The following is a 23,571-nucleotide window of genomic DNA, read 5'->3' as shown; positions in this document are numbered from 1 at the left end:
AAATCAAACTCGGTTTTTATTGAAACACTTTTAGGAGAAGCGAATTTACTTCGAATTTCCCTGTTACGCAAATCAGAGCTGTAATTCAATACTGACCTTTTTTCGTCGCATTTATGATGTAAAACGAAAAATGCGTTTCTTGACTTTTTGTCATTTAGACGTCAAAAACGATCATAAGTCACTCAGAACTTAATTATGTATGATCTTGTGAAGAAGCTGGGGAGCCAAGGTGGCAAGGAGAAACTATCTACGTGACTTATGCACTAACCTGCGATCAGGCGTTCTTATTCATTTATTTACGCCGAAAAAAAAAAGACCGTCTGATCGCAGATCACTTTTGCGCCAGTCATTCAAAACCCTCCTTTCTCGGGCTTTAACCCGGCATTCACGTTTTAGGAAAGTGAAAGTCAGTCGATCCATCTGAGCAAAAGTGAGTGGCGAACTCCCCCGCCCCTTGTATGTCTCACACACGCGCTACTCCCTTTTTCCGATCATCAAATTCTTGTTTTTGGAAAATTAAGAAACCTTAGTTGATTATTTGTCTTTTCTTTAGCATCCTAGAGCCTTTTGGATCCACCGAAAGAGAGTTGAAAAAGCATTATCTCGTCAACATCTAGTTGTCGCTCACTTTGCTTTGAAGCTGGAAGTTACTATAAGGTTCAAAAATGAACCCCTGACCGCAAGATAGTGAATTACCCGCCTACTCCCTACAACGGGAGGTAAAGACTGTGATTTTTTATGTATCCCTCGCTTACCAGGGGACCAAAACGGAGTGAATATGCACGGTGCCCTGCTACTTCACGAGGCTGAGGCGGGGTCGGGGTTTTCAGTGGAGTGGTGCATTAAAAGTGAGAGTGGACAACAAAAGCTTGTTAGCACGTATTCTATGAAACTCACAATTCTAAAAACATATTTTTGAATTGTGTAAGAGCAATTTATTAATGAAAAAATTTCACATTATGTTAAAAGTTATAAATTAATATGACGGAATCTTTACGAAGATTGCATTAGAAAACATTTATACCACTTTCATAACTAATTTAACTGCTAGAACTTAACAACTTCGAGAGCATGGCACCTGTGTTTATTAACCTAGAATACATCTGTGTAAGATTGCTTTTAATGATCCTGATTCTGTTAAAAGGATCTAGATTTGCTTATACACCTGAATCTACAAATCAAAAGGACGTTTCGTTAATTTTGTTCTTTTTTCTGTTTTCTTTTTTCACTCGAAGACCAATTCCCAGATAAACTATTACTTTCCTTCAAAGAAAACTTGTTTTGCTCTTATTATATAACGAGATTATCGCTCTACGCCTTAGCTATGAATCCTTGCTTAGTAAACTGCAATTAATTTTCATCACTGACCATAGTTTGTTAATTGAGTTGTAAATGTTTAGCTAATGGAATATCATCTTCCAACTTCCCCAATTAATGTTGCACGTGAGTTCAGCGCGCTGCAAGTCATCACCTCTTACTCCTTTGTTTATGTACACGAATCTTTGCACCTTCACACTAGTTTATTGAACAGTCAGAGGGAAAATCGAACTTACATGTTAAACTGAAGAAAGAGTTTCTTCCTTAGAGGAGGAAAATGTTCTTACGTGGCTGTGTGCTGAATGAAGACTGAATAATATAACTGTTCAATTTCAATCTAATATTAATTACGTATTAGCTTTAAGATTACGCTTTCCTTATTGTTTATTTAGACATATGGAATCGCACAGAGGGACCTTCACGTAATTATTCCTGGATAAACTTGGCAATTACTGCGCCTTTCAATAACATGCCGACTCTAAAATTCAAAGCTCAAATGACAAATGCATTTGTCGGTTGAGCTTTGAATTTTAGAATGCGCATGTTATTGAAACACGCAGTAAACAAAATGTGTTTAACAAATTATAGTGGAAGAGTGGCTGCCTTTATTCTATTGGACTGGTTCAGAACTAAACAAACAATTCTACCGAATAATACTGATAGTTTTTCGAGCAGAAGATCATTCCTGTCTCGGATCGAAGGTGAGAGGTGAGTATCGGAGAAGTTGATTTATCACCTGCCTTAACGTGTACTCCAACTGACGTTAATTTTCTGTTATCTTCTACAGTTCAGCTTTTTGTTTTCGCTCTATACCTGTGAGACTCAGGTAAGTAATTTAGATATCTGCTCCCCAATAGTTTTCTGTCTGTTCAAAAAATTCGGCAAAATAATGTCGAAAAACACTCGACCGAAAGGTGACTGATCAATCATATTCATACATTCACCGCAGCAAAAGCAATCCAAAACTGGGCTATTAGCTGCTGCCGACATTTAATCCAATTCAAGCAATTTAAAGAACAAAATGAGGGAATGTTGAACAGCCAAAAACAGGTCAGACACTTTTGTTTCCAACAAAAGTGCCTTTCAAAGTTCAACAAACGATAAACCTCGAAATCCACTGTGTATATTTTATACCGCTGGAACATAGTTAATGGCTGAAAGGAAACGAAACATCGCGAGTATATTTAACAATTATTACACGAGCGCGCGTTGGATATGAGATGGGAGACAGCCAACGAGGCACGTAGTGCTGAGTTGGATATAACCATCTCATATGCAACGAATAATTATTTTATTAAAACAGGAATAAAAACGCCCGAAAAAATTACTCTTATCATATTTGTATAAATAAACAATAGCCTCCATTTGGCGTGGAAATATGCCCGGATATTTATCCGCGGACATTATCTGTTCCCAGTTTTAGCAGGGGAATGCTCAGTCACGTGACGCGTTTAAACTAATTACTCGCGAGCGAAAATATTTGATGGGTTATAATAGTTCATATGCCATGATGGCTTAACCAATGAAAACTCTCGAATTTCATTATCCATTGATCCAGTTTTTAATAAATTCTGCTATCCCGCAGAAATGGCCATTCGATTGAGGATTGTGGCATGTCTGGCTCTGTTTGTTCTAATGAAAGAAGTCAAGCCCATCCTGGCTAGGGGAGAGGACTATAAGAAGCTGGAAGCCAGGGTGAAGAAATTGGAAAACGCCTTATGTGGAGCAGAACTCGACTGCAAACGTAAGGCGACCTCACCGAGTAAACGTGTCTCCAAACGCCTCTGCAAACGAAACCAACATTAATTGCTTTCACTTAAATTTCGTTTCAGTGTGCTCAATGGTTAAAAACCTTACGGCTTTAGTAGAAAAGATTGCAGACAAGGTTCCAACTCCTCCAAAAGGTAACTTCAAAAAACATATATAATTTATCATTAAATACTAAATAAGCCTTCTGGCAGGGTTGTTCGAATTAAGCCGGTTAACCCTAACCCAGGATTAAAAGTTAACCAAAGTATTGATTTTTCTTATATAAAAATGTTTTTTAATGAAGATGTCTGAAGTACAACTGAATACAAATAAACAAACCTCTCCGAAAAGTAACAAACTGAAATCAAAATTCTCTCTAATCGTGGGTTGGTTTAATCGGCCTTTGAACACGGCCCTGTTCTGTAAGTAACTTTCTGACTGTTGGTTACAATCAAGTTTAAAGCTTTTACAGACCTCTTCTAGCAAATTCAAAGTCTCTTCGTAACGACGAATATTTCATTTCTAAAAGATGGTAACTAACATCAGTAGGTTTACAGAGAATATAAATATAGTTTAAATAAGCGATAGCTGAAGTTACAAACTTAACAAGCTTTCCGCTATTTTTTACACCGTCACTTTTAAGGCTCCACCAGAGCCTTAAAAGATTCCCCTCCTCCTCCGGATCTGAAGGCAGAAAATAAATTATTCAATTTGCGAAGATACGAAGCCGATATGATGAACAATCGGCTCTACACTGATAAAGCTATGCCTCAGTTTAAAAAAGTTAAAAAAGCCGTGACCTTAAAACAGTAGTCTCTAGTTAGCTCAAGCAGGACCAGCCCATAACAGAATCATAATCTCTTGTTCATAGGCATAAAGGAAAAAAAATGTATCATAAGCATTGAAAACAAAACTGAGAAACGTTTCTACTGCTAACTCTTTTGTTATCCTTGCAAGCCGTTCCCTCTTTCACTGAATAATTGGCCACAGAACTGTGTTTTGTCTGCGTGTTTTTCTAGGTAACTGCACAGCGATTGGAGTAGCAGCAGATAAGAATGTCTCCGATGGTCAGATGACCGCCAGCTCCGTGTATCTGCAGTACTACGCATATAAAGGCCGCCTCAATGGACCATTGGGATGGTGTCAGAAATATCAGCATATCACATACTCTGACTACCTTCAAATCGACATGAAAAGGTTGCGCTATGTGTGTGCTGTGTCGACGCAAGGAAAGAAAAATGGATCATGGGTGACAAGCTACAAGCTGAAGTTCTCTACTGATGGTCTCACCTTCACTACATACCAGGAAAATAACGCGGATAAGGTATGGAACAAATCTTTACTATTTTAGAACTCTAGCTAGGGTGGTCGGCTTATCTTCTTATTTTTCTTTACAGTACTGTTATTTATCTTATTCTTATTGTTAGTTCTTATTAGTGATAGAGAAAGCGGCATAAATCTATTTGTTTAAACTATCTTATAATATTTCTAAAAACAAAAATGTGGACGCACGCATAACCCGGGAGGTGAAGGCCAAATAATTAAAAATATTAGACTCAAATAATGAACTTATCTGCTAATCTGATAACCCGGAAATCTATTTCGGATTTTTACAATCAGAAACAAAAAGCAGTTCCTTTAAAATGATTAGTATAGACTCTGTAGCGGATACTAGAAATGCATACCCATGGTTTCTTGTATGAGGAAAAGGAGATAATGGCTGAAATATATAATGATCCTTAAATATCTTGCCCGATACTAAACCAATCATTCAATTCCTCAGCTAAAATCAGACGATATGCCTACTAGGTCGAGTAGGATATTTATATATTATTGAAAAAATCTGTCCACGATTCAAATCACGTTTTTGCACCGCTGCACAAGGGCTCTGTAATTGCTCTGTTGTCAACTTCACAAACTGAAGGAATTCCACAACAATCTGTGAGTGAAAATATGCGGCACCAGCCAGGAACGGGTTCCTGGTCGGGTGCCTTAACCTCTAGGTTGCTCAGGCAGGTACTCTGGAGGCAGGTGTTTTTTGACTTCGTACTGCAAAAGCTCTTTTTAAAGAGCTTTTGCACGTTCTTGAAAGAAGGTTTAACATGTCCTGTGCAGTTATAGCCTCTTCCAGACGTTAGTTTTGAAAGCTTGGAGGAGACTAATGCAGTCAGGATCCCTTAACCTAGTCTAACCCAGGTGATTCACAGCAATTCACAGTTCAATTTCCTAGGAAATCTAATGTAATTACAAAATATCTACTTGTATGTGAAGGGAAATTAAAATTGTTGTAACTAATAGCAACTCACTGCCTTAAAATCTCGGAACTGATAAACTAATCCTGTCTGGAAGGCGATTAATTTATAATCGTAATCTGTAATTTTGATGAAATTTATGATATACTGGTTTCTTCTTTTTACAGATTTTTGCCGCCAATTCAGATTTGAACACCATTGTGCACCACTCCCTAAGTCATGACGTGCAAGCAAGATACATTCGATTCTACCCTGTGACGCGTTCTAACTTCCCTTGCATGAGGGTTGAAGTCTTTGCGCGTTGAACGTCGTTTCAAGAAAATCATCACGATGGTGTAAACCGATTAAACTGAGGCAATAGAATAATGATTGATTGATCGTTGAATGAGGGTCTGTGAGCAGAAAAATCCAAGTGCAATTCAATCATAGATAGATGTAATGCTGTAATGAGAAAGAAATAAACAAGATTATTATTAGATTCATTTTTACCTTTATTTTCATTGGCCATCAGGTGACCTGCAAATAATTGTCGACAACCGTCTAACTGTGTTTTGCCGGCAAATAATATTCTGCTCATGCGTAAATGTAACCACGCTCCCGTATGAAAAATGCAGATTACTTCCCTGAGCTGTCAGAGTGAGTTAAGGTCATTCCCCAGTATTGCATTGCGCATCCCTTCTACGCATAATTTCACGCGTGATTAGCGTGCGCGCGTTAAAAAAAATGGCGGCTTTTTCTTTACGGCTGGACCTCGCCATAGAGGTAAATCGTCATTTTCTCGCAAACGAGTATGGTGACCTATCATTTTTTTCTGTTGTTTTGAATTGAGTAATAAATTTCTCTGTGTAAAATAAATATTGACCAGTTCTCAGTGTGGAACAAAAACAAATCGTCGGAAACGTGAATTTAGCAAGCAATCGTGACTACAATCATGGTGCTATTATAAGGATTTATATGGGTATAAACAAGGTGCTGTTGCTCCTAAACGAAGATGGGGACCCCTCATTTTTATTTCAAAATTTCATTTCCTATATTATAAACAATCAATAGGCAAAGTTTCACAGAAATATCATCGCAGGTTCTATTTCAGTGGAATGACCTTAAATATGAAAACAAACTCGGTACAACACATGATAAAAAAATTATTGAACTTGGCTATCGCAAAATATCGTGACTTGTTAGTGTCTCGCAGATCAACTATTTGCCGAAGCCGATTACTTCAGTCTTCGGCTTCGGCAAAGCAAATCACTTTACTTTGCTCATCCTCGTCGAATAATTGTTAATTATTCTGCCATCCCGCGGAATACCTGGAGATCATTAATTAGTCATAACCGACGAAGCTGTAAATTCACCTCGAATGCGAGCGCGCGTATAAAAGATAATAAGAGAAGAAACGGCCCAAATTGGCCTAATTGGCCAAGTTGGGTTGACAGAAATCGCTTCTCTGAGGAAATCCTTGACAGGCTGTTCTTTTATTTTAAAATATGCCACTTTCAATACTATTTTGAGCCAAACTCTTATATTGCGCAATTGGGGTCAAGTTTTTACAGATACGCTAATATTTGACATTTTTTATTTCATGCAACTGCAGTAAAAGAAACTTGCCTTTGTTTTCCAATTTAGACTTAAACAGAACTTGGTTTTTCTTTTTATGGTGGTTTTCCATCTTTTTAGCGTCAATCGAAATCATCCTAGTCCCAGAGTTTCAAGTAGCCGATTGGCCAGGAAGTCAATTTTCATTTTCCTTTTTGTGGACTTTAGAGTCTGACGAGTAGTTGCTCCCCTTCTTCTCTCGGTTCTCAACAGATGCCCACTCGTGACAGAACTGTTCGGTGAATACTCAGTTTGATAGTCAATCTTTCCTGTTTCACCCACTCGTCCACCACTGTAAATGTAGTTGCCTTGCTTGGCTTCTTTGCGTTTGGTCTCCATGATGCTGTCATTAAAATTGCGCAAGGTCAAAGGGAGTCCACTCAAGGCGGCATCTTTAAGAGCCTTCTCGACATAAAACCCAGTGTAAGCTATGAGTTTTTTTTCACAGTGGCAGTAACAGTTTCAGAGCTAAAAATTAAAATAAATTGAAATCTTAACAGAACTCTTGCTTGACATTCATACTCCTGTCGATCTGGTTAATTCTTTCGGAGTGTTTAAAATCCATTGGAAAATTTTTTTTTCAGGCCAGTACAAAAACATAGCAATATTTCGCTGAACAAAGGGCTAAAACCAGAGTTGTTCAAAAGTTCCTCTACTTTTTCATAGAAGGCCAAAACACCATTTTCATCAAATGTGACATCATAACTGCTTAAACAAACTTTTCGAGCAACTTTCTGTAGTTCTAAAAACCATTGTTTTTTACTTTGTTTTAGAGCATGAGCTACTTGGCCAATTCTTCGTACAATAGTTTCTGTAGCTCTTGTGGCTTGATGCATCATTGCTGGGTAAAAATTTACTAGGTCAAGTTGAGAGGCATTAAGATGTCAAGTTTGACCAAGGTGCTTCTTTGCATATTCTCATCTGCCATAAATGACAGTAAGTATTTTTTGTTAATTTTAATTGACAGAAGGGTGTTTTCCAAAATGAATGCTTGTACACGTAGCGCAAAACCTCTTAATAAAGTTTTTCACATTCAATTACATTAGTTTTTCTCCATGATTGGTGTGTGGATACTGTATACATGTAACTGTCGAACAGTATATATATGTGTTTTGTATTTGGAAGACTCAAGTTTAAAAAAGGTGAACAATGCGGGAATAAAAAATATAACAAGCCATGATTTCTGTTACGTATTGTCGATTCTGAGCACAGGTTACCATCCAACCTGAGTCACAGTCCACATCTATTTTTAGAGCCGCTATTCTGGCTCTACTAGGGCCTTCCACAAGTTGCTCGTCAACTTTTTGGCGACTTCTTGCATTTCGAACAACTTTTTTCGTTTCGAGCAATTTTTGCGTTCTTAGCAATTTCTAGTTTTCTATCAATTCTGAGAAATCGGAGCGGCAAAAGTTGTATACGGAGTTGTAAATATGGGAAGAAAGGATTCTGACAATCATGACAACTTCTTTGCTAGTTTAAACCAGCCTATTTTAAGTTTAGAGTTCGTCATAAAGGAAGCCGGGTCGGTATTAACTTCGAATTTCCCTGTTATGCAAATTAAACTGTAATTCAACACTTTTTTTTTTCTCGCATTTCTTTGTAAAACGAAAAACGAGCTTTTTTGTCATTTTGACGCCAAAAAGAACCCCGACTATGTAAAAATGCTCCCATTATTTTCGTTTTAGAGACCGTGCTAATGGAAAAAAACAAAAACTGAATCATTAACATCAATAAGAATGCGAAACTGTTTCCCGAAACTTTAGGAAACTTCCAAACTTTAAGGTGGCTCTGAACCCTATGTACATATTTTTCAAAAACTTTCCCAAAAGTTGCGTCTTATAATTTTTATTAAAATTTGATAATATAAAAATATTTCACCTTGTAGTTTGTGAATTGTAAGTCCCTAAAGCTGTAATTAAGGGTGTTTTTAGGAGATCATACTGCTACTGTGGTACCCTATCGTGTCACAAAACATGATAAAAACGTGTTCACCAATGATTGGGCAGTTTTTTGATACCATGATTGTAGCATCAAGTGATAAAGAGTGGTTATAATGAACCATCAAAATGTAACTGCTGGAAACTGTTTTGAGCCACCTTAAACAAGATACAATACAATACAATACAATACAAATTTTATTGTCAACCCCCCATGGGGGCTTTTCAGAGACAATGATAAAGATAATTAAAAAAATACTCAAAGATTATCGATAAACAATCATTGAAAAACTATTTACTAGTTGTATTCAGGGCAGTGGCTAGACCTTGCTTGGTGCCGATCTAGAATGGAACAGTAAGGCGCCTCCTTCCCTCCACTAGCCTGGGTGGACACCCTGGGCAAGTGTCAGTACACCCTTAACCTCCCTTAACCAGGGTTACGGTTCCACTGCCTTGTGGTGGCTAGGGATAGCCAAAGGCTATGGGAGCAAACCCTGAAAGAAAAACCGGAGTGGAATCCCGATAGGCGGTTGCAGGGCATATTTGTCACCTTCCAGCAACTCCTGCATCCTGGTCCGTCCTCAGTCGTCTCGACCTTCTCTTGCCACTGGACCCGGCGCATCAGGAAGAGAGAGTGAGGCTGATCCTGCTTAAGTCTCCCTCACTTTAATCCAAGTCACGCGCAAGTCATGACATCACCACCAGTTACTCTATAAGTCCTGTGGCGATGGGGAAACGGCGAAGCAGCAGGTGAGGATACACTGGGAGCTGTAGTCGTGAACCTGCACACAGGCGGCTCAGGACAAGTGGTCGCCCTTCACTGGACCGAGGCAGCAGTGGAGTCCGGCAGCCTCCTGAGTGACCGAGCAGCCCTCTTTAGGACCGCTCTGCTCGCCTCCGTAGCATGAGGACGGGGCTTGAAAAGGTGCCCTAAACATAGCCTGCCTCAACTCGCCCTGGCCAGTATACCGCGACTGGCGGGGATCCCTTTTTTGCGGTCGAAACCAGAGAAAGGAGAAAACAAAAGCGCTCATCTTAGCGTCTTGGAACGTTAGAACTCTGCTTGACAACACTAAAGCGAACAGGCCAGAGAGAAGGACTGCCTTAGTGGCTAGGGAACTTGATCGCTATAAAGTTGATATCGCGGCTCTCAGCGAGACACGCTGCGCCGACAAAGGCCAGCTGACAGAGACTTATGGCGGTTACACATTTTTTTGGAGCGGACGCAGCCGTGAAGAGCGGCGGGAGGCAGGAGTGGGATTTGCCATCAAAACGACATATGTCCATAAACTCGCCTGCATTCCTGAGGGTCTCAACGATCGCCTCATGAAAATGCAGCTGCCACTTGGACAGAAGACAAATGCCACCTTGATAAGTGCCTACGCCCCAACCATGACCAACCCTAACGAGATCAAAGACATAGCCTCTCTCCCAAAATCAGAGAGGCTCATCATCCTCGGCGACCTCAATGCACGCGTCGGCAATGACCACCAAGCCTGGCCTAGAACCATCGGAAAACATGGAGTAGGAAAATGCAACAGCAATGGTCTCCTCCTGCTCAGTCTGTGCGCCTCACACGACCTGGCCATTACCAACAGCATGTTCCGCCTGCCAACCCGCAACAAGACAACATGGATGCATCCTCGTTCAACGCAATGGCATCTCATTGACTATGTTATCGCCAGGGCCAAGGACAGGCGGGACGTACGAGTGACCAAAGCCATGTGTGGCGTCGACTGCTGGACGGACCATCACCTGATTGTCTCAAAATTGAATTTTCCTATCCAGCCGAAGAGAAGGCCTCAGGGGAAGAAAGTCCCCAGAAGACTAAATGTCAAAAAACTCAAATGCCCTGACACTGTTCAAAAACTCCAACTAAACCTGGACAACAAACTCGAGAACCTCCAACCCAATGTTGAAAGTGTTGAAGAGAAATGGGCATCATTCAGGGACGCAGTTTACTCCGCTGCCCTGGAAACTTTTGGCCCTGCTACCAGACACCACCAGGACTGGTTCGACGAGAACGACAGTGAGATACACTCTTTGCTCGAAGAAAAACATCGTATGCTGCGGCCCACCAGAACGACCCGACCAGCGTGGTGAAGAAAGCTGCCTTCACCAACATGCGCAGCAAAGTCCAAGCTAAGCTCCGCTCTGCGGGACTCCTGGCTCAGCGCCAAGGCGATGAAATCCAAGGATATACCGACAGACAGGACACAAAGAGGTTTTATGATGCACTGAAAGCTGTCTACGGACCACAGTCCTCTGGATCCTCTCTCCTACTTAGTGCAGACGGCTCAACCCTGCTGACCGACAAGAAGCAGATCCTGGATAGATGGGCAGAGCACTTTAACAGTGTGCTCAACCGTCCTGCAGCTATCAATGACCAAGCAATCGCACGCCTCCCTCAACTGGCAATTAACACAGAGCTCGACACCCCACCTACATATGAAGAGGTCAACAAAGCCATCAAGCAGATGACCACAGGGAAAGCACCAGGCCCCGACGCCATTCCTGCTGAGGTATACAAGACAGGTGGCGAAACCATTCGTAGTCAGCTGACAAGCCTGTTCCAGTCTATGTGGCACCAAAAGCACCTGCCTCAAGAATTCAGGGATGCCACAATCGTGCACATCTATAAGCGGAAGGGCAATCGCCAGGCATGCGATAACCACAGAAGAATATCCCTCCTATCTATAACAGGCAAGATCTTGGCCCGTGTCCTGCTCAACCGCTTGCTGGAGCACATGGAGCAAGGCCTCCTCCCTGAGAGCCAATGTGGCTTCCGTGCGGGTCGTGGGACCAGTGACATGATCTTTGCTGCTCGTCAGCTCCAGGAGAAGTGCCTGAAACAGCATCACGACCTCTACACGACCTTCGTTGACCTGACCAAGGCCTTCGATACAGTCAGCCGGGAAGGCCTCTGGAAGATCTTGGAGAAATTTGGCTGCCCGAGCACTTTCATCACAATCGTCTGCCAATTCCATGACGGCATGATGGCCCGAGTCCTCGACGACGGTGAACCATCCGAAGCCTTCCCAGTGACTAACGGAGTCAAACAGGGTTGTGTCCTGGCCCCGACGCTGTTCAGCTTGATGTTCTCGGCAATGCTGTCTGATGCCTTCAGGGACTGTGATCCTGGCATCAACATCAGGTACTGGTCCGATGGGAAACTGTTCAACCCCTGGAGGCTGCTGGCCGTTACTAAGGTGAAGGAAACTATTCTTAGAGACTTTCTCTTTGCTGACGACTGTGCCCTCAACGCCAGCAATGAGCAAGAAATGCAAGCGGAGATGGACAGTTTTTCCACAGCCTGCAACAACTTCGGCCTCACCATCAGCACCAAGAAGACAGAAGTATAATGTTCCAGCCAGCCCCGAGCAAGCAGTACCACGAGCCGCAGATAACGGTGAATGGTCAGATATATACTACAGGCAGTAGAAACTTTCACATACCTGGGCAGCACACCCTCTCGCAATGCGAACATTGATGCTGAGATCAACAACAGAATCTCCAAGGCAAGCAGCGCGTTTTGGAGACTGCGGGAGAAAGTCTGGGAGAGAAGAGGAATCAGCCTCAATACCAAGTTCAAAGTCTACCATGCTGTGGTCCTTACCTCCTTACTCTACGGCTGCGAAACCTAGACTGCGTACAGACGGCATGAGAAGCTGATCAATCACTTTCATCTGCGGTACCTCCGAAACATTCTCCACATTCGCTGGCAGGACAAAGTCTCGGACACAGAAGTCCTGAAGCAGGCAGACCTTCCCAGTGCCATCACCGTCATGCGCAAGCCCCAGCTGAGATGGGCAGGCCACGTCTCCCGCATGCCAGATGACCGTATTCCAAAGTAGCTCTTCTACGGGGAACCCTGCTCTGGCAAGCGCACAGTTGGAAGGCAGCAAAAGCGCTACAAGGACAGTCTAAAAGTCTCCCTAAAAGACTTCAACATCAGCACTGTGTCCTGGGAGTCTCTTGCCTCCGACAGACCCTCCTGGCGCCAACTCATCACCAAAGGAGCCCACGCAGCAGAGGAACGCAGGTCCCGTCAAGCCGAGGAGAAGCGAGCAGTACGCAAGGAAAGAGCCGCCAGCACTAACAGCACAGCCCCTACCCACTTCTGCCCTACCTGTGGGAGAGGCTTGCTTGCCCGGATTGGTCTCATCAGCCACCTCCGGACACACCGTAGAAATTTATTTTTAACAAACTAGATGTCTTTGGTCATCTTCGACTACGAAGGACGAACAACAACAACAGCAACAACACTAGTTGTACCTATCGGTAAGTGCCAACAAGTGAATATTGAGTTAGTAAACGGGAGTCGATTGAATTTTGTAATATTTATTTGGGATACTTCTAATAAAGCGGTTTTCATTTGAGTGTCGAAAGTAATTAGACAATTACTTTGGTTTTGGTTTTACGACGGTTTGAGATTGGCTGAGTAGTCTAATTGGTAAGTAATTGGTTTGGTTTTGGTTTTACGACACTCAATTGAAAACCACTTCATAACAGGTGTTAAAATCAATTTCTCTTAGTTAATGTTTCAAATTATTGCTGTAATTGAACACAACATTGTTTATTTTTTAATTCAGTGAGTGAACAAAACGCTACACACTTAATTTTTTTGTATTTTTAAAAATCCTGCGTGCGGGACCTCGTTGGGCGATTATTCTACCTACCATTCTGCTATCCGGTTCCGTCAGTGATATTTTTTTGGCCATATTAGGATGTAGCCGGATATTGTCGATATATATACCTCATTCAGGTGTTTATTCGAGCGAAAGCGCTCTTTGAGAGTAAATTTCAATCAAGGTGTTGACAGCTCAAATCAAACCAACGAGTTCATGCACTTCTGACGACCTCTGAGCAAAGTTCTTGAAATTAAAAGAAACTCCAAACCAAACATATACCATTAATCACTTAGAGCAGTTTTAAATTGAGTGTCGTAAAACCAAAACCAAACCAATTACTTACCAATTAGACTACTCAGCCAATCTCAAACCGTAGTAAAACCAAAACCAAAACCAAAGTAATTGTCTAATTACTTTCGACACTCAAATGAAAACCGCTCTAAAAACTTACCGCGAATCATCGAATTGATTGCAAATAATCCTTTAGAGCGGTTTTTAATTGCCGGACACAGAGTATTTTAAAAAACCTGTCCGGCTGCCGGACATGTAGCCACAGCGAAAAGCAGAATGTCAGACAAACTACTTACCGAAATAATTCGTCGAACGAATGGCGAACAAATCCTGAGCCTTACTCTGAATCAAATAAACAACACTCGAATTCATTCCAGAAAACAACTCGGGTCTTGTTGAGCTTTAACAGTTGTACGATTCAATCACAACAAATCCAAGATGTATACGCCTCAGAAAACAGAATGGCACGCAAAATAGTTCCGTACGCTAAACAAATATCGAAGCCTCGTAACGTCACAAAGAAAAATAGTGTTTTGATTGGTTCGTGCGATATATCGACAATATCCGGCTACATCCTAATATGGCCAAAAAAATATCACTGACGGAACCGGATTACACGAAAATCGAGCTGAAAGATCTGAGATTTTTTCTGCATAGCCATCAAACTAAGCACGGCTCTATATCCTGCCGCCTCGACAGGCTCGCGCTTTCGCTCGCCTGTCTCGTTGGCAATGAATGTAGATCTTTACATACAAGATGTAGCTTGATAGACTGTTGATGGAAGTTTTTCTTTTATTATTCTTTATTTGTGATCTATTTAACAAATTCGGTAAGTACTAAACTCATTGTGCCAATGATGGGGGTTTGACGGTTGACTTAAAATAAGCCGTTTTGACCGTTGACGCGGGTCAATTTTACGGAATGACGTTTATAGCACGAAATTAATAAAGGGCAAAGTTGGCTGTAACTTTTTTAGAAGGACACAATTTTGCTTATATTTGCCTAATCCAATTAGTCCTAAAATTTGTGCATTAAAATTCAGGTCTCCAGTCTTAAACTGTCTCTAATTCGCGTAATTACACCCGCCTTTGCTACCGCTAGACGTATTATCGCCCGCTGCCGATCGAGACTAGAATGTAAAGGGCTTGCGGCATAAATGTATTTTTGTGATATATTAAAACGATCATTCACAAACATCATAACTTGCAATTGACCCCATGTAAGTCAATCGTTTTGTTCTTAATAGACCAATTTCGATATATTAAAATTCAGTTTAAAACAATAGACCTCAGCACGAGGCTCATGGGAATAAATACAGAGTTTGTGGGGTTAATTCCCCGGAGCCTCGTGTTGAGGTCTATTGTTTTAGGCTGAATTTGATATATCGAAATTGGTCTATTTTTGACGGTTAACAATAATTTGCTCATTTGGCGGTTGGCAGTAAAAATATTGCGTTTTTGACGGTTGCCGTCAATTTTTTGACCATTTGACGGTTGACAATTAACCCCATTGACACCCTCTAAACAAAGCGCAGAAGACAAACTTAACATGTTCACTAGTGGATGATATGACCACTCAGAGTTTATTTGAGTTGGTATGATCACCAAAAACTTAACATATAGTATACGAACAAAGCCCTGTTGTGAAACAAGTCATCAAATAGAGATATTTAAATTAGTTATTTAGGCAATCAAGAAATAGATACCCAGGTCTCCCATAAAAAAAGACTTATTCCAAGGAATGTTTTTCTTTAAAACGAAAAAATAAAAACGAATATCGCCGAAATCTATATTGAAGTTGCTTTGCATTTTTCCCAATATATTATAGACAATTTTCCCGACACTGTTAAATTATCGTTTTGAGGGAGAAAACCTTTAGCGGGGCAAAAAAAAACAAGAATTAAAGACTACATCCTCAATTTCAATTCAATTTTTTAAATTTTATCAGCCACCGGGAAAAGCTATGACAAAACAAACCATGAGCCAACTGATTAATACTACTTTGATAGATTAATACTACCTTTCTTTTTCAGTTGACACTACAATAATGACATCGAACAGCGCTCAATAATTGGTGAACAAGATCTAGTTATTTTCTTAACATTACAAAGTGCAATTGCAATGGTGTATACAAGTTGATGATGAAAGCATCCTTAATTTTAGCTTTATGGGCTAAAAACTCAAAAACGAGTACGTGGCTCATTTTTTAACGTCGAATTGTAATCAACCTGTCAAGATTCAACGTTTTGCCAAGTTAAAAAAAATTGTGGAAGTGGATTCGGAACCACCTTGAATTTTCGAAAATTTGACAAAAAAATGCATCAACTAAAAACAAAAGAAAGCATTTATTTACAAAAAAGAAGGATTGCTATTACTATTAAAACTTTTATTAGCCCGTCAAAGTTTTCATCCAAAGCCGTTCTTGCTAATTTGACACCCAGAGTTGTGGAGGATTTTGTATTTTCCACAGCTGTTTCGGTCAGGTTATGTCAAGGATGAACGATAATAGCTAATAAAATAGCAAAGAAGGTAAAGATCACTTAAGAGTATATTTGCAGTGACTGACGTACATCACAGAAAGCAAACATTCATGATCCAGTCCATTCATGATTTGGCCATTTGACTGTTGACCGTGAACCCCATTGACACCCTCTAAACAAAGCACAGAAGACAAATTTAACATGTTCACGAGTGGATGATAAACAGAAGCTTAAGGACCACTTAGAGTCTATTTGAGTTGATATGATCACCACAAACGCAACTTATAGTATACAATTAAAGCCTTGCTATAAAACACGTCATTAAATAGAGAAATTTGAAGTGGTTATTCAGGCAATCAAGATTTGTATACACAGGTCTCTCATAAAAAAAAAGACTTATTCAAAAGAATGTTTTTCTTTAAAACGAAAAAATATAAACGAATATCGCGGAGCCACGACTAAGCAAACCATGAGACAATTGGGCAGAAAATTAAAAGCTATGGCTGCTTTATAATTGAATTTAACTTGGTTGGACGAGAAATACGATAAAGGTGACTCAAACACAGGTTTTCAACATATTTCAGCACTTCTACTTTGATAGATTAATACTACCTATCTTTTTCAGTTGACACTACAATAATTACATCGAAAATCGCTCAATCATTGGTGAACAAGATCTAATGATTTCCCTAACATTACGTACCATAGTTACACAATTGCAGTGGTATAAGTTAATGAAGAAAGCATCCCTAACTTTAGCTTTATGGGCTTATAACTCAAGATTCAACTTTTTCCCAAGTTAAAAAAAATGCGGAAGTAGATTCAGAACGACCTTGAATTTTCAAAAATTTAACAAAGAAAGCATTGATCCATAAAAAAGAAGAATTGCTCAAAAACGCTAGAAACTATTATTAGCCCGCCAAAGTTTTTATCCAAAGCCGTTCTTGTTAATCTGATACCCAGAGTTATAGAGGATTTTGCATTTTCCACAACTGTCTCGGTCAGATTATGTCAAGAATGAAGATAATAGCTAACAAAACAGCACAGATAAAGACCACTTAAGAGTCAATTTACGTTATTGGCGCACATCAGAGAAAGCAAACATTCATGATCCAGTTATGAAGCTGGGAAAATAAACAGTGTAAGTATCAGCCTTGTTCTTTTAACAAACTCAGGCAAGCAATAGCAAACACAACTGATAAAGGATCACTTAGAGTCTAATTGGTTTGATGTGACAAACATCACATCAGTCACTTAAAACTCAAACATTGATGATCTTGTGAAGCAGCTGAGGAGCTAAGGTGGCAAGGAGAAACTATCTACGTGACTTATGCACTAACCTGCGATCAAGCGTTCTTTTGTTTCGCAGAGAAAAAAGAACGCGTGATCGCACGTTACTTGTGCGCCAGTCATTTAAAACCCCCTTCCTCGGGCGTTAACTCGGCATTCACGTTTTATGCAGGTGACGTTAGTGAAGTCGATCCGTCCCCCGAGGCAAAAGTGAGTGGTTAACAACCCCTCTCCCCCCCCCCCCCCCCCCACCACCACCACCTCTCCCCGCCTCTGTATGTCCCTTACATGGTACTTACATGATCCGACTCGTCGAATCTTTTTACTAGCAACTTACAGCCTTTTTGGATCTACAGAACGAGAGTTGGGTTATCTAGTTGGCATCTAGTTGCATCACTTCGCTTAATGCTGGAGCTATTGCAACATATGCAGGTCCCTGCGTTGTCCCGGTAATACCTGAGGAATGTGGATCAGGGGTTTCAAACAGCGGACTGAAAGTGGACAGCAAAAGCTTGTTAATGTTAATTAAACTTCAATATGTATTCCATGAATCTCACAATTCTAAAAACGTATGTTTGAACTGTGTAAGAGTCGTTTACCAATGACAAAATTTCACATTATGTTAAAAGTTTTATTAATACAACGGTATCTTAACGAAGATTGGTTTAGAAAACATTCATACTAGCTATTGTCGTAACTAATATAACTGCTCAACCCTTTTTTGGCAACTTCGAGAACATGGCACCTGTATTTATTAACCTTAAATAAATTTGATCTGTTTAAGATTGCTTTTAACGATCATGATTCTGTTAAAAGGAGTAGATTTGCTTATACCCCTGAATCTACGTCATCTACAAATCAAAAAGGAAGTTTTGTTTATTTTATCGTCTTTTTTCTATGTTTCTATGTTTCACTCAAAGACCAATTCCCAAATAAAATATTACTTTCCTTCCAAGGAAACTTGTGTTTTTTTGCTCGTTATATAACGTGATTATCGCTCTACGCCTTAACTATGTCTCCTTGCTTAGTAAACTACAATTCGTTTTTATCATTAACAATATTAGTCCGTTGATTAAGTCGCAAATTTAGGGAATGAAATGTCACCTTCCAACTTCCCTTATTCTGCAGGTGAGTTCAGCTGCAAATCATAACCTCCTACACCTTTGTTTATGCACATCAGTGAATCTTTGCACGTCCACACTAGTTTATTTAAGAGGGAAAATCGAACTTATATGATAACCTGAAGAATGAGTCTCTTCCTCAGAAGAGTAAAATGTTCTTACAGCTTCTTTGAGCCAAGCATTGCTGTGTGCTGAATAAGGACTGAATATAAGTGTAAAATTTCAATCTAGAATATCATATATTAGTTGCGAAGACTACACTTTCCATTTTGTTGATTCAGACGTACGGAATCGCACTCAGGGACCTTGGCGTAATTATCCCTGAGTAAACTTGGCAATTAAACAAAACGTGATTAACAAATTATAGTGGAAGAGTGGCTGGCTTTATTCTATTGGACAGGTTCACAACTAAACAAACAATTCTACCGAGTAATACTAATAGTTTTTCGAGCAGAGGATCATTCCTGTCTCGGATCGAAGGTGGGAGGTGAGTACGGGAGAAGTTGATTCATCACCTACCTTAACGTGTACTCCAACTGACGTTAATTTTCTGTTATCCTCTACAGTTCAGCTTTTTGTTTTTGCTCTTTACCTCTGAGACTCAGGTAAGTAAAATAGATTTTTGCTCAACAATATTTTTCTGTCTGTTCAAAAAATTCGGCAAAATAATGTAGGAAAAACACTCGGCCGAAAGGTGATTGATCAATCATGTTCATTCATTTACCATCAAAAGCTCTCCAAAACTCGACTATTAGCTGCTGCTGAAATGTATTTTTCTGAATATCAATATATTAATTCCACCTTTTCTGGAACAATCAACTTATAAAATACTTCAATTCCAAAAACTAAAACCAATGAATTAAAACAAGGGTGTTATGATAAGCCGTAATTCATGAGAGCTTCAGAAGAACGACTGACTCACTGTGCATATACAACCAAGACATTGTATGGTAACGTTAGCCCTTCCTTTCAGCAAACATCTCATTTACGTACCAGTCATCAAAAATTAACCAAATACAATCATGGAATGTTACAGTAAAATCTCAACTGAAACGTTAAGAAGCACGAAATCCGTAAGAGATTCTGAACGTAAGGAAGAGAAGCAGAGAGAATGCGTTTGCCGTGTCACCATAGTCACAAAATCGAATTCGAATTCAAGCAATTTAAAGATCGAATTATTCGAATGGGCTAAACCTGTCCTGTATCACAGGCAAGTTGTAAACAGCCAAAAGAAAGGTCAGAAAAAAAGTGTTAACTTTCGTTTCTAAACTGATCAAAGTGCCTTCAAAGCTCAACAAATGACAAACCTCGAAAGCAATTTGTCCCCCAAAAAGTGTCTTGCAGTATCTTTATATTCTATCCATCATATATACCTTTTTATCGCTGGAAGGAAACGAAACATCACGAGTACTGATATATATTTAGCAATTCTTCCACGAGTGCGCGTTGGATATGAGATGGTAGATAGTAACCAAGGCACTACGTGCCTCATTAGCTATAACCATCTCATATCCAAGGAAAATTTGTTTTATTAAAACGTCGCCAAAACATAGATAACTTCTGAATAAAATAGGAATAACAACGCGCAAAAAAACAATGAAAACTCTAGAATTGCATTATCCAATAATCGCGTTTTTTAATTCATTGTTATCCAACAGAAATGGCCATTCGATTGAGGATTGCCCTTGTGGCAGGTCTGGTGCTCTTTATGCTAATGGGAGATGTCAACTCTATGCTGGCGAAGAGATGTTATGGAGACTGTAAATATAGGAGACTGGAAGCCAGAGTCAAGAAACTAGAAGACGCCTTATGCGAATTAGACCTCGACTGCAAACGTAAGCAAACCACTGAGTAAACATGTCTGCAAACAAACCAAAATTAACTGTTTTTGCTTAAATTTCGTTTCAGTGTGCTCAATGATTAAAAACCTCACGGCTTTAGTCGAACAGATTACAGACAAGGTCCCTCCAAAAGGTAATTTAGGAAAAAACCCATATAATTTATCATAAAGTAATTAAAAAGTCTTCTCTGGGCCGGGTTGTTCGAAGGCCGGTTAACGCTAGTCCAGGATTAAAAGTTACCCAAAGTATTAATTTTACTCTGTAATCACGGTTTTTCATTGGAGATATCTCGTGAAGTTTGAGATTATTCAAACTCAAAACTGAAGGGCGAACAAGAAAAAAAAAAACTGAGATCAATTTCTCTCTAATCGTGGGTTAGTTTCATCGGGCTTGAACACGGCCCTGTTCTGTAACCAGCTTTCTGATTGTTGGTTACAATCAAGTTTAAAGCTTTTAAAGACACTCTTTTACCAAATTCAGTCTCTTTGTAGCGACGAGTATTTCATTTCGAAAAGATGGTAACTAAGGTTAGGTTAATTTACAGAGAATATAAATATAGTTTAAATAAGCGATAGCTGAAAAGTTAGACCTTGCCGCTTTTTTCTACTGATACCTTCGGTGGAGTAATCTATTAAAATTATGTTTTTTGAGTGATTGACGAAATTCTCTGTGTTGTTGAAAATGCCGGCTGATCTGAATTGTGTGCCAGTGACATGTTTTTCTGAGATGGAGAATAATAACGGTATTTTGGCTAACTACAAAATTACCTTTGAGTTGGGGGAAACCTGAAAATAGCAGTTTCCTGAGATAGAAAAACACCAATGGGATAATAATAATAATCCATAGAAAAAGGATGGCTAAGGATGAAGAAGATTAACGCGGATTGCAAACAACGAACTTGAAAAATTTAGGCTAAACTTTTGATGCGCAAACAGTGACGTAGCTTCTTTAAGTCTTTTTAGAAGATAGATGCAAAGTTACCTCTTCTGTCAAAACTTGTACGTAAAAGGGTAAGATTCGGAAATTTTAAAAAATGTTCATAGCAGAGGCTCCACCATAGCCTGGAAAAGACTTGCTTCCTTCCCTTTTTCCCTTTTTCTCTACTCTTAAATTCGAGAAAAAATAAAGTTTATGTATTTATGTATGCATGTATGTAAGTTGGGAAGATACGAAAGCCGATATAATAAACAATTCTATACAATGATTAAGCTACGCCTTTTCAAATTAATTTTCAATTTTCCATTGAAAGAAAAACTAAGAAACTTTTCTACTGCTAATTATTTTGTTGTCCTTGCAAGCGGTTCCCTCGTGCACTGAATAATTGGTGACAGAACTGTGCTGGTCTTTGTGTTTGTCCAGGTAACTGCACAGCGATTGGAGTAGCAGCAGATAAGAACTACGTATCTAACAGTCAGATGACCGCCAGCTCCGTGTATCTGCAGTACTACGCATATAAAGGCCGCCTCAATGGACCATTAGGATGGTGTCAGAGATATCAGCATATCACGTACTCTGACTACCTCCAAATCGACATGAAAAGGTTGCGCCATGTGTGTGCTGTGTCGACCCAAGGAAAAAAGAATGGATCATGGGTGACAAGCTACAAGCTGAAGTTCTCTACTAATGGTGTCACCTTCACTACATACCAGGAAAATAACACGGACAAGGTATGGAACAAATCTTTACAATTTTAGAACTATAGCTAGTGTGTCGGCTTATCTTCTCATTTTCCTTTACAATACGTATTATTTATCCTATTCTTAATGTTAGTTATTAGTGATAGAGAAAGCGACATAAATCTATTCGTTTAAACTATCTTATAATATTTCTAAAAACAAAAATGTGGACGCACGCATAACCCGGGAGGTCAAGGCCAAATAAACAAAAATATTAGACTCAAACAAAGAACTCATCTGCTAATCTGATAACCCGGAAATCTATTTCGGATTTTTACAATCACAAAAAGCAGTTGTTCATGATTAGTGAAGACTCTGTAGCGGATTCTAGAAATGCATACTCATGGCTTCTTGTATGAGGAAAAGGAGATAATGACTGAAACATATAGTGATCCTTAAATATCCTGCCTGGATATTTAACGGTCCTGCCAATTGATGGCCGGCTAAAATCAGACGATATGGCTATACTAGGTCGAGTAGGATAGTTATTATTATTGAAAAAATCTGTCCATGATTGATATCAAGTTTTTAAACCGTTGTAAAAGCGCTATGTGATTGTTTAGTTGTTAACTTCAGAATGGAATTCCATAGCAATCTGTGAGTGAAAATATGCACAAGCCAGGAACGGGTTCCTCATCGGGTCCCATCACCATTTGGTCTCTAAGGCTGCTATTTCAAAAGCTTTTTAATAACGTTTAACACGCGTCTTGTGCAGTTATAGTCTCCTCCAGGGGTTCAATTAGTTGTGAACACCTGGAAGAGACTTAAATGCAGTCAGGATCACTTACTGAACCCAGTCTAACCCAGGCGATTAACAGTAATAAATAAATAAATAAATAAATAAATAAATAAATAGATACTTTCCTGGGAAATCTAATCTAATTACGTAGTATGTGAAGGGAAATTAAAATTGTCATAACAGATAGCTGACTCATTGCCTGATAATCCCGGAAGCACCAAGCCAATCCTGTCCGGAAGGAGATTCATAACCACAATCTTTAATTTTGATAAAAATTTAAGATATATTTTTTTCTTCTTCTTTTCACAGATTTTTGCCGCCAATTCAGATTTGAACACCATTGTGCACCACTCCCTGAAGCATGACGTGCAAGCAAGATACGTTCGATTCTACCCTGTGACGCGTTATAACTTCCCCTGCATGAGGGTTGAAGTCTTCGCGCGTTGAAAATCGTTTCAAAAACATCATGGTGTGATCATTAAACTGAGCCGACAGAATAATGCTTGACTGATTGATTGATTGATTGATTAATTGATCATTAAACGAGGGTCTATAAGCAGGTTTAGGAAAATTCAGTCATATACAGATGCAATAATGTAGTGTTGTAATGGGAAAGAAATAAATAAGATTATCATTCAATGCGTTTTTTTACTTC

General features: G+C 39.6%; 2 protein-coding genes across 4 annotated transcripts; both read left to right on the top strand.

The window, feature by feature from the left end:
• The first annotated feature begins 1,938 nt into the window (after positions 1-1,938).
• LOC145466382 (neuropilin-2-like) lies at positions 1,939-23,543 on the top strand. Of its 3 annotated transcripts, none has more exons than XM_081450101.1 (6): positions 1,939-2,025; positions 2,105-2,143; positions 2,903-3,061; positions 3,150-3,221; positions 4,086-4,430; positions 22,208-23,219. In XM_081450101.1, the coding sequence occupies exons 3-5, from the start codon at positions 2,905-2,907 to the stop codon at positions 4,415-4,417; spliced, it is 561 nt and encodes a 186-aa protein (XP_081306227.1). In that variant the 5' UTR covers positions 1,939-2,025; positions 2,105-2,143; positions 2,903-2,904; the 3' UTR covers positions 4,418-4,430; positions 22,208-23,219. The 3 variants fall into 3 exon arrangements, with proteins under 3 accessions (XP_081306227.1, XP_081306226.1, XP_081306225.1); XM_081450100.1 differs by lacking the exon at positions 22,208-23,219 and adding an exon at positions 5,486-6,219 and having other exon boundaries at positions 1,941-2,025; positions 4,086-4,390; XM_081450099.1 differs by lacking the exons at positions 2,105-2,143; positions 2,903-3,061; positions 3,150-3,221; positions 4,086-4,430; positions 22,208-23,219 and adding exons at positions 19,227-19,265; positions 20,319-20,495; positions 20,569-20,634; positions 21,861-22,168; positions 23,226-23,543 and having other exon boundaries at positions 1,982-2,025.
• On the top strand, positions 9,576-10,951 carry LOC145466241 (protein CFDP2-like). The gene is made up of 2 exons (XM_081449968.1): positions 9,576-9,598; positions 9,904-10,951. The coding sequence occupies exons 1-2, from the start codon at positions 9,576-9,578 to the stop codon at positions 10,949-10,951; spliced, it is 1,071 nt and encodes a 356-aa protein (XP_081306094.1).
• Positions 23,544-23,571: the final 28 nt, after the last annotated feature.

This window comes from Orbicella franksi, chromosome 13 (assembly GCF_964199315.1).
Source record: "Orbicella franksi chromosome 13, jaOrbFran1.1, whole genome shotgun sequence".
In the NCBI taxonomy this organism is placed as follows: Eukaryota; Metazoa; Cnidaria; class Anthozoa; order Scleractinia; family Merulinidae; genus Orbicella; species Orbicella franksi.
This window is presented reverse-complemented; position numbering and strand designations above follow the sequence as displayed.

Coding starts and splice junctions, on each gene's coding strand:
- LOC145466241 (XM_081449968.1), top strand. CDS start 9,576: ATGGGGAAACGGCGAAGCAGCAG. Junction 9,599..9,903: donor GGGAAACGGCGAAGCAGCAG/GTGAGGATACAC, acceptor TTGGAACGTTAG/AACTCTGCTTGACAACACTA.
- LOC145466382 (XM_081450099.1), top strand. CDS start 20,321: ATGGCCATTCGATTGAGGATTGCCCTTGTGGCAGGTCTGGTGCTCTTT. Junction 20,635..21,860: donor AGACAAGGTCCCTCCAAAAG/GTAATTTAGGAA, acceptor GTGTTTGTCCAG/GTAACTGCACAGCGATTGGA. Junction 22,169..23,225: donor AGGAAAATAACACGGACAAG/GTATGGAACAAA, acceptor TTCTTTTCACAG/ATTTTTGCCGCCAATTCAGA.